Source organism: Scomber scombrus, chromosome 6, assembly GCF_963691925.1.
Source record: "Scomber scombrus chromosome 6, fScoSco1.1, whole genome shotgun sequence".
NCBI lineage: Eukaryota > Metazoa > Chordata > Actinopteri > Scombriformes > Scombridae > Scomber > Scomber scombrus.
The window spans coordinates 114,105-125,604 of record NC_084975.1 but is presented as its reverse complement, the minus strand read 5'-3'; the positions used below and the strand labels follow the sequence as shown (position 1 = coordinate 125,604).

General features: G+C 44.4%; 1 protein-coding gene across 1 annotated transcript; it reads left to right on the top strand.

The window, feature by feature from the left end:
- Positions 1 to 4,190: 4,190 nt before the first annotated feature.
- On the top strand, positions 4,191 to 5,396 carry chrm4b (cholinergic receptor, muscarinic 4b). Its single transcript, XM_062420653.1, has one exon. It carries the CDS (start codon positions 4,191 to 4,193, stop codon positions 5,394 to 5,396), a length of 1,206 nt encoding a protein of 401 aa, XP_062276637.1.
- The last annotated feature ends 6,104 nt before the right edge of the window (positions 5,397 to 11,500 follow it).

Here is an 11,500-nt window from a genome sequence, read left to right as displayed (position 1 = left end):
GAGCCTCTGATTGGCTGTTACTGCCCTGCATCGCCACACAGAGCCTCTGATTGGCTGTTACTGCCCCGCATCGCCACACAGAGCCTCTGATTGGCTGTTGCTGCCCTGCATCTCACAGTGAGCAGATTAACGTAAACCTTCATTTGCCGCCACACGAAGTTCAGCACTACAAGCTGTTTGCCAGCAGCACCGTAAACCTCACAGAACAACCCAGCACCAGGAACCTGGAACCTGGAACCTAGAACCTGGAACCTGGAACATGGAACATGGAACCTGGAACCTAGAACCTGGAACCTAGAACCTGGAACCTAGAACCTAGAACCTGGAACCTAGAACCTGGATCTCAGGATCATTTCAGTCAGTTTCTCGGAGCTGCTGAACGTTTTTTACTCCACAGTGTAGAAATAAAGTTAGACAGAGACGGTCTCCACGGTAACGGAGTGTCATTACAGCCCACATGAAGCTGATGTCACAAAGGAGGAGCCTCGCTGATGACTCCTCTGCTACATAAACCCAAACCCACAGAGGAGGAGAGGAGAGGCTGGATGACTGACAGAGGAGAGGAGGTGCTGGATGACTGACAGAGGAGAGGAGGTGCTGGATGACTGACAGAGGAGAGGAGGTGCTGGATGATTGACAGAGGAGAGGAGGTGCTGGATGACTGACAGAGGAGAGGAGGTGCTGGAAGACTGACAGAGGAGAGGAGGTGCTGAAAGAGGAGAGGAGGTGCTGGATGACTGACAGAGGAGAGGAGGTGCTGACAGAGGAGAGGAGGTGCTGGAAGACTGACAGAGGAGAGGAGGTGCTGACAGAGGAGAGGAGGTGCTGACAGAGGAGAGGAGGTGCTGGAAGACTGATAGAGGAGGAGAGGAGGTGCTGACAGAGGAGAGGAGGTGCTGGAAGACTGACAGAGGAGAGGAGATGCTGACAGAGGAGAGGAGATGCTGGATGACTGACAGAGGAGAGGAGGTGCTGGAAGACTGAGGAGGAGGAGAGGAGGTGCTGACAGAGGAGAGGAGGTGCTGGAAGACTGACAGAGGAGAGGAGATGCTGACAGAGGAGAGGAGATGCTGGATGACTGACAGAGGAGAGGAGGTGCTGGAAGACTGAGGAGGAGGAGAGGAGGTGCTGACAGAGGAGAGGAGGTGCTGGAAGACTGAGGAGGAGAGGAGGTGCTGGATGACTGAGGAGGAGAGGAGGTGCTGGATGATTGACAGGTAAGCTGCTGCTGTGAGGTTAATGAGTAAATATGAAACAGAGTGAACGTCATGTTTATTATTAATGAGTTACACCGCGTTCCAAATTATTATGCAAATGATATTTTTCTCTGATTTTCCTAAATAGTCAATGAGAATAACAGTCAGTATAATTTAAGTCATCAACCGTTAGAGTATAATTCAAATTTTATTGAACAAACGTCCCAATGATAACAGTTAACTCAAAATGCACTGTTCCAAATTATTATGCACAACACAGTTTCAAAACATTTTATAGGTTGTCTGATTTGTTGAATTTGGAGCATTAGGAGGTCATATTCTAACAGGCCCAGTTACATGTTAACATACAGGTAGGACCCTTCTGTGAGATCACCTTCACAATTCTAGCATCCATTGAACTTGTGAGTTTCTGGACAGTTTCTGCTTGAATGTGTTTGCAGGATGTCAGAATAACCTCCCAGAGCTGCTGCCTCCCTCCCTCATAGATATTTAGCTTGAGGATGCTCCAAAGGTTCTCAATAGGGTTGAGGTCTGGGGAGGATGGGGGCCACACCATGAGTTTCTCTCCTTGTATGCCCATAGCAGCCAATGACACAGAGGTATTCTTTGCAGCATGAGATGGTGCGTTGTTATGCATGCAGATGATTTTGCTACGGAAGGCACGGTTCTTCTTTTTGTACCATGGAAGAAAGTGGTCAGTCAGAAACTCTATATACTTTTCCAAGGTCATTTTCACACCTTCAGGGACCCCTTAAGGGGCCTACCAGCTCTCTCCCCATGATTCCGGCCCAGAACATGACTCCCCCACCTCCTTGTTGACGTCGCAGCCTTGTTGGGACATGGTGGCCATTCACCAACCATCCACTACTCCATCCATCTGGACCATCCAGGGTTGCACGGCACTCATCAGTAAACAAGACTGTTTGAAAATTAGTCTTCATGTATTTCTGGGCCCACTGCAGCCGTTAAGGGTTGGTTGAGGGTGGCCAAATAGTAGGTTTATGCACAACTGCAAGCCTCTGGAGGATCCTACACCTTGAGGTTCGCGGGACTCCAGAGGCACCAGCAGCTTCAAATACCTGTTTGCTGCTTTGTAATGCTATTTTAGCAGCTGCTCTTTTGATCCTGTAGTATCTAACTCATTCTGAGTACTTCGTCTTCGGAGAAAGTCAGGAGTTCCAAAAAATACTCAATCAAAAAGTCACCAGGAGTCGTCCAGCTGAACGCAGTTTAGAGTTTTATTGTCGACAGAAAAACCCGGAGCCAACATACACAGACAGAATCTATGCATACATGACACAAAGAGCTACAACTTGGGGCCTCTTTTATCCTGTTCTATATTGCTGACCCTTGCAGAAAAGTTTAGACCCCCTCCCTCGGTGGAGTGGGTTTCAACCAATCCGCTTCTTTCTGCCCCCAACATGAACTCACGTTCTTGGCGCCTATCCTAAAGATGCCCTAAAACACCTTTTATGGCTCTTCCTTCCGTTTCTATGCTAGCAGGTGTTTTGCTATAGGAGATTTCGGATTACATCATTCTCCGCCTCCAGTTCTTGTACTTTTCCATTTACTAGGTGCTGCCCCCTATCTTCCTTAGCTGGTATTAGCTGTGTGGGCAGGTTTATCACAGATTTCTTTCAGTTCAATATTACCCAATTACTCTTATTACTGCATTCTTTTCTATAGTACTAATAATAATAATAATATAAATGCAGAATCACATACACCTTCTTCGTTTAACATAATGCCTTCAAATTTGAACATCTTCAGCAAATAATAGTCAACAATCAAGTACCCTTTTAGCAGATACAACATTGCTCATTGTTAGTAATTATCATCAAAATTTTACACTACAATCCGATGAATTTGTCTGGCAGAAATCTTCCTCATTTTGCCTTTACCTGCACAAACCCGTCTGTGCTCTGAATCAGCCACAAATCTCTTCACAGTACGATGATCACGCTTAAGTTTTCGTGAAATATCGAATGTTTTCATACCTTGTCCAAGGCATTGCACTATTCGATCCTTTTTCTTTCCTATATTGCTTGAAACCTGTAGTCTGCTTAATAATGTGGAACGTCCTTCTTAAGTAGTTTTCCTTTAATTGGGCTCACGTGGCAAACTAATTATCACAGGTGTCTGAGATTGATTTCAGTGATCCAAAGAGCAGACACAAAACCATCCATGAGTTTAGTTGAAAAACAAAAAATTAAATGTTTATGACCCTTAAATCCAATTTGCATAATAATTTGGAACGCAGTGTAGTTTCTAACACTAACAGACACAAGACACAATGTGTATTATTGTGTATTATTGTGTATTAATGTGTATTATTGTGTATTAATGTGTATTATTGTGTATTATTGTGTATTATTGTGTATTATTGTGTATTAATGTGTATTAATGTGTATTATTGTTTATTAATGTGTATTATTGTGTATTATTGTGTATTAATGTGTATTAATGTGTATTATTGTGTATTATTGTGTATTAATGTGTATTATTGTGTATTAATGTGTATTATTGTTTATTAATGTGTGTTATTGTGTATTAATGTGTATTATTGTGTATTAATCTGTATTATTGTGTATTAATGTGTATTATTGTTTATTAATGTGTATTATTGTGTATTATTGTGTATTAATGTGTATTATTGTGTATTATTGTGTATTAATGTGTATTATTGTGTATTAATGTGTATTATTGTGTATTAATCTGTATTATTGTGTATTAATGTGTATTATTGTTTATTAATGTGTATTATTGTGTATTATTGTTTATTAATGTGTATTATTGTGTATTATTGTGTATTAATGTGTATTATTGTGTATTAATGTGTATTATTGTGTATTAATCTGTATTATTGTGTATTAATGTGTATTATTGTTTATTAATGTGTATTATTGTGTATTATTGTGTATTAATGTGTATTATTGTGTATTAATGTGTGTTATTGTGTGTTTTTAGACCAACATGGAGTCTGATCTGAACACCTCCACGTGGCTCCGCCCCTACGCTAACACCTCTGGTCCAATCAGAGCGTTGTGCCCGTACCGCACGGCTCAGCTGGTCCTCATCGTCATGGTAACCACCTCCCTGAGCAGCATCACCGTCCTGGGCAACGCGTTGGTGATCGCGTCAATCACGGTGAACCGGCGCCTGCGGACCATCAATAACTACTTGGTGCTGAGCCTGGCGCTGGCGGACCTGGTGGTGGGTCTGGTGTCCATGAACCTGTCCTCGCTGTACGTGGCGTACGGCACGTGGCCGCTGGGCGCCGCGCTCTGCGACACGTGGCTAGTGATGGACTACGCGGTGAGCAGCGCGTCCGTCATGAACCTGCTGATCATCAGCGTGGATCGTTTCTTCTGCCTGACCCGGCCGCTCAGCTACCCGGCGCGCCGCACGGGCCGGACCGCCGCGCTGATGATCGGCGCCGCCTGGCTGCTGTCCTTCCTGCTGTGGACTCCCGCCATCTTGTCCTGGCAGAGCGCCGACGGGAAGCGCCTGGTCCCAGACGGAGAGTGTTACACGCAGCTGCTGGCCAGCCCCGCCGTCACCCTGGCGACGACGCTGCCGTCCTTCTACGTGCCGGCGCTGGTCATGATGGTTCTGTACGGCCGCGTGTCCGCCGCCAGCCGCCGCCGTCTGAGCACGTTCCAATCAGAGCGAGGCTCGCTCAGTCCGTCTGTTAAAGACTTCCTGTTGAAGCGACGCAGCTGGGCGACCGGCGAGCCTGGCCCAGAGCTCTCTCACAACCAATCAGGGTCCAGCTCGCCGTCGCTCCACAGGAACAGGAAACACACCGCGGCACCGCACAGCACAGAAGAAGACTCGTCGTCCAACACCGAGCTCCACAGAGCGGCTTCGGCGGCGTTCTCCTTCCCCAACGCCACGTCTCAGGAGCGGCGGAGACGGCGAGTAATGGCGAGAGAGAGGAGGGTCACCAGGACCGTCCTGGCCATCCTGCTGGCCTTCGTCCTCACCTGGACGCCGTATAACATCATGGCCGTCGTCGCCACGTTCTGTCACGCCTGCATCCCTGATGGCCTTTGGACCGCCGGCTGCTGGCTCTGCTACGCCAACAGTGCCATCAACCCCGGCTGCTATGCTCTGTGCAACGCCACCTTCAGGAAGACCTTCTGCAGTCTGCTGCGCTGCCGCAGGAAGCCACACTGAGGCCGCAGGGAGCCGCCCTGAGGCCGCAGGAAGCCGAGCTGAGGCCGCAGGAAAGCAAAGTCTTTGTGTTACTATGGTTACAGCACAGCTCAACAGGAAACACTAACAGAGAATCTGATGCTGATGTAACAGAGTTTTGTTGGTACCTGTATGTTGGATTCCCATTGGTTGGCGGGCCTTGGGTTCCCATTGGTTGGCGGGCCTTGGGTTCCCATTGGTTGGCGGGCCTTGGGTTCCCATTGGTTGTCGGGCCTTGGGTTCCCATTGGTTGGCGGGCCTTGGGTTCACATTGGTTGGCGGGCCTCCTCAACGCCGGCACAGTGCCAGTAGCGGCTAAGCCTAAAACTTGAAGCCACTGAGGAGCTGCATAGACAGACTAACACTAATCGACACGCTGGCTACTGCACGACTATAACTTGTGTCTTGTGAAACAAACAGTTCTTTATTTCTCACCTTTTCAATGATCTTCAAACATGCAAGTATCCTTTGCCAGTGCATATAAAGTCCATTATCTGTGTGTGAAAAACGGTGTGCTCCTCCGTCTAGTAACACCTGACACCTGACAGAAAGTTCCCACCTATACAGAAATGTACATCCAACACCATGAGGACACCTACTGGCCCAATTTGGTACCTTACACACATCCACATAGAAATGGCTCCTACAGTAAGGTGACCAGATTTCTGAAATGAAAATCGGGGACATTTTCAATGCAGCAGTGAAAAATCATTAAATATTATCATTATGAAATAAAAAATGGGGACAAGTACTTTTTCATGTATTTTAACCAGCTTTTATTACACAAAAGGACCTGGTTAATAAATCAAAATATCAGCACCCACAATATCATGTATCAGTAGCGCACAGCAGTGTCAAAACACAAAGGCCACTCTTCCAAAGTTAAGTGTCATGTGCAAAGACAGCTGCCAGACCAGTAGCTAGTAAATATCATCAAGATGTAATTAATAATAATTACCAAGTCAAAACATATGAGTATATTAATATTATACATGACTGAGGGCATCAGCTAATCAGATGGTCTGTATTTATAACTACTACAGTCATTAGTTACCCACACAGCCCGACACAAAATACAGAAGTTAGCCTAACACACACAACTATCAACCATTGATTTATTATTAATTCATTTATTATTTTTAACAGAGTCTCATGTTCCTATGCCTACAGGGAAATCATATGTTACCAAAGCAGTCTTCCACCTCCCCCTCTTCCAAAACAGGGCCACATACAATGTCATCACCTGGTAATCTCATGCTAACGTTATCGTAACTAATGACAGATATGAAAACATTGTCATAATGTTAACGTCCACTGACTTTTATAAAGTTACGTTAGGTCTTCAGTTCAGATAAAAAACTTACTTTAACGTTACATTACTTCTCACACACACACACACACACACACACACACACACAGCCAAGTCTACTGCACACAAAATAAATAAGTTCATACACAACATACCATTTATGACCGCTGATCTTTTCTTTCCTTTTTGCCGCCTCTAGATTGTTGTTGTTGACGCTGCTGCGTCTGGTCGTACGTCCTGATAACGTCTTTACGTCATACGACGTCTTCTCTGGCGATGCGTTAAATGGCTACCGTAATAACTGTTTTTTGAGTCTGCGCGCATTTTTCCCCCATTCAGTGTCAAAATCGGGGACATTTTCGGGGACACCTTTGACCGGGGACAGGTCACCCAAAACGGGGACTGTCCCCGGAAATCGGGGACGTCTGGTCACCCTATCCTACAGTGCCAGTATGAGAGGATTGAGCCCATGCTAGGTTACATGAAGCACAGCGTTACATTAAATATGTCTAAATAACGTAATTCAGTGACACAGCTAGCATGATATTATGTCCGACTATATTACAGAGTGGCGACTGCATTGTTCTCACTTTAATGCGTCAAATAGTTTATATTTTGTCAGTGTTTATACTGTAGTTAGCTTCCTTAGCTCCTAAGCTAAGCTAACATTTGCTAACTTCTCTATAGAACTGTGCATTAACATTGCTGTGCCTACTAACTGACCAGTGGACTTCATGCTGTATTCAGGCAATAAACGGTCAAAAGTCGAAGAGTGTCGGTCCATCTGGTGGTCTTACCTTCAGAGAGTGGTCTGATGGTCTTACGTTCAGAGAGCGGTCTGGTGGTCTTACCTTCAGAGAGCGGTCTGATGGTCTTACCTTCAGAGAGCGGTCTGATGGTCTTACCTTCAGAGAGCGGTCTGATGGTCTTACCTTCAGAGAGCGGTCTGAGGAGGAGCAGAGCTGCTTTATAATAAATATATTAATACATAAGATGATATCTGACTGTTAATGTTTATAGGAAGGATTCTGATTGGCTGTCAGGCTGCTGTACGGTTTATAGGAAGGATTCTGATTGGCTGTCAGGCTGCTGTACGGTTTATAGCAAGGATTCTGATTGGCTGTCAGGCTGCTGTATGGTTTATAGGAAGGTTTCTGATTGGCTGTCAGGCTGCTGTATGGTTCATAGTTGTGGTGTGAACTCCTCCATCTACATGAATTAGAACAACATTTTAAACTAGATGTTAATATTAATAGTTGGCAGTGTGGACGGCCAATCAGATCCTTTTATAACTATCCTCCATATGAACAGTAACGGTTTGTAGTCTAACAGATACTTTATAAACTCATCATCATCACACCTCCACTAACATGTGTCTGTTCTGTAGCCATGGTTGCTAGGTTGGTTGCTAAGGCGTTTCCACTCATATTTCAGACAAAGTGAGTACCAAAACCAGGATCAACAGTCCTCAACTTCTAAAATGTCTCCAGCAGTGATTTGTGTTATTCTTTGTTCATACACTAACCCTAACATGTATCCATAGCAACCATAGCACAACCTGTATCTATAGCAACCATAGCACAAGCTGTATCTATAGCAACCATAACCCTAACCTGTATCCATAGCAACCATAGCACAACCTGTATCCATAGCAACCATAGCACAACCTGTATCTATAGCAAGTGGGGAGTTCCGGTCCTCTGCAATGAGGCCAACCAGGAAGTAACTTAAAACTGCATTCTATCAAAAGGCCACCAGGGGGCGACCGTTTTGGTGTCAAAAGGACTTCCGTCTCTATACAAGTCAATGGAGAATTCACCAACTTCTCACTTGATTTCTAACCTCAGTAAACGTTTTCAAAATGTGTTTATGGTCTCAATCGCTAGTTTAAAGCCTTCTTCAATGCAGTATGATGTTCATTTGGGACATTTTGGCCTCCCTGATTTTATATGTGACGATAAAGCAGGGTATGCATTAGGGCGTGGCTACGTGGTGATTGACAGGTTGATTGGTTCACAGGTTCAGGAGGGCGCCTCATGCTCCTCCTGATGCCCATATAAGTAGAATCCCTGTTTTTATTTTTCCCAGCATGCACCTGAAATGTTCAAGATGGCGCTGCTCAGATCCGAAACTATTGGCCTCCGAGCAGCAGTCCACAAACCAATGGGTGACCTCATGATGTTACGTCCATTATATATACAGTATATGATCTATAGCAACCATAACGCAACCTGTATCTATAGCAACCATAACGCAACCTGTATCCATAGTAACCATAACACAACCTGTATCCATAGCAACCATAACACAACCTGATGGTCTGTCTGTGCGTTACATTCCTCATATAAGTGATAAAGATCTAAAAGTTCAGTAGATTTAGTTTTCTACAGGAACACATCGCTTCCCTCGCTGCCCGTCACACACTGGAGTCGGTTTCCTCTTCGTGGAGAAGACAGATGAGTCCCGTCGTCCCTGCACCGATTACTGTGGCCTTAAAAACAAGCCGCCCCCCCCCCCCCCCCCTCATTGCTTCTGCATTTGAACTGTTAAAAGATGCTAAAATCTTTTGTATATATATATATATATAAAAGATGCTAAAATCTTGTGTCTGTGTGTGTGTGTGTGTGTGTGTGTGTGTGTGTGTGTGTGTGGTGTGTGTGGTGTGTGTGGTGTGCAGTAGATCCAGGGAGCTGATGACTGGCGGCTGGTGCTGAATCAGGCTGATTGGTGTGTTATGTGTGTGTGGGGGGGGGGAGCTCCAGTGAGTGACGGCGGATAAGAAGCAGGTGTGCGCTGCAGACACCTCTGATCAGTCTCAGACAGTCTGTGTCTCAGGTCGTGTGTTTGCTGTGTTTGGGTAAGGAAAATAATATTAGCTGCTCTGTTTTCATTGTATTATCTTCTGCTAGGTTTAGGGGTGCTGGTCCCGTGTATTTCTGTTACTGTTTAATATAGAGTAGGTAGTTAGGTTTGTTGTGTATTATCCACATTATTCATTAAGCTCCATGTTATCTGTAAGGAGTTCTTTCTTTCTTCTTCTTTATTTATTGGTTGATCAGCACCTGGCTGCTTTCTGTTGGAGTTATTATTTGTCACCACGTGTCGATATAAACTAATAAATATCACTTTATTTTACAATCCATGTCCACCGGGTTGAGTGTGTTGCTTTTCCCCTACTAGCTGGGTTCCTGATCCATCAGAGGGTCTAAAACATTACTCCAGTCCTTTGATCTGATTGGACCGCTCCAGAACATCTGAGCTAAGAGTTTTACTGAGCGTTAGTTTGGACCCATGTAGACGATGTATTAAGTTGAACTGCAGGAGACTGAAGAGTTATGAGCCGTCTGTAATAAATAGATATATATCTATCTAGATAGTTCACCGATAGGGAAACACATTTTAACTACGTTTTCTAAAAAGTAAAATAAGGGACATTTGTATTATTACACATTTATCATGTTTTACATTAATGTATTTTTTGTAGGTCAATATGAAACTGCCTCTCTGCTCCTGCTGTTCTTCTGCTGTCCACCAGGTGGCTCCACACACCTGTCTGGTTTCACCTGCATCTTCTTTCATTTCAATTCAATCTTTATTTATAAAGCACCAAATCACAACAACAGTTATCAGTTTAGAGGCTCAACAGGATCATAACAATCTGCAGCTTCATGTTTAATGATCCATAAATTCTCTGCTTTGATCTGTTTTTACTTCTTTTAGTTTGTTTCAGTTCTTTAATGACTAAATGCTCTGAATGCAGGCTGAAGTCACTTGAGCCAAATTAAAATGTACTTCTATAAAATGACCTTTATGTTTTCTCCGTTTCATGCAAACTGTTTTATATTATTATTATTTATCTCTTTATTATATTCATTCCAACTGTAAACATATTTGTTTCCCTGATTTTTTTATTAAATATCATATTTTGGTAATAATGTGAAAATAAATACTGCCAAGACTGACAGTAACATTCAAGTATGTTTAATAAAGCATTAAAACATCTTTATATAGCAGGACTGTGAACATTAACATAACCCTGACCCTAACCCTGACCCTTACCCTCTCAGTCTGACTAACCCTAACCCTCTGTCTGACTGACCCTGACCCTCTTTCTGACTGACCCTGACCCTCTCAGTCTGCCTGACCCTAACCCTCTCAGTCTGCCTGACCCTAACCCTCTCAGTCTGACTGACCCTGACCCTAACCCTCTCAGTCTGACTGACCCTGACCCTAACCCTCTCAGTCTGACTGACCCTGACCCTAACCCTGACCCTCTGTCTGACTGACCCTCTGTCTGACTGACCCTAACCCTCTCAGTCTGACTGACCCTAACCCTCTCAGTCTGACTGACCCTGACCCTCTCAGTCTGACTGACCCTCTCAGTCTGACTGACCCTAACCCTCTCAGTCTGACTGACCCTGACCCTCTCAGTCTGACTGACCCTAACCCTCTCAGTCTGACTGACCCTCTCAGTCTGACTGACCCTGACCCTCTCAGTCTGACTGACCCTGACCCTCTCAGTCTGACTGACCCTAACCCTGACCCTCTCAGTCTGACTGACCCTGACCCTCTCAGTCTGACTGACCCTAACCCAACATGCTGATATAATAATAAGTTATGTTTTACCCTCTGAAGCTCTGTGAACACTGAACTGATTAAACCAACAAACAATCAAATCAAATCAAATGTGTAGAATTGAATCAAACTTTTTGAAATTAATGTAACAAATAACGAGCATTAAATTTGACTCCTGCTCAGTACAAAACATTTCATAAGT

Excerpts from the sequence above, each read along its gene's own strand:
- chrm4b (XM_062420653.1), top strand. The coding sequence starts at position 4,191 with ATGGAGTCTGATCTGAACACCTCCACGTGGCTCCGCCCCTACGCTAAC.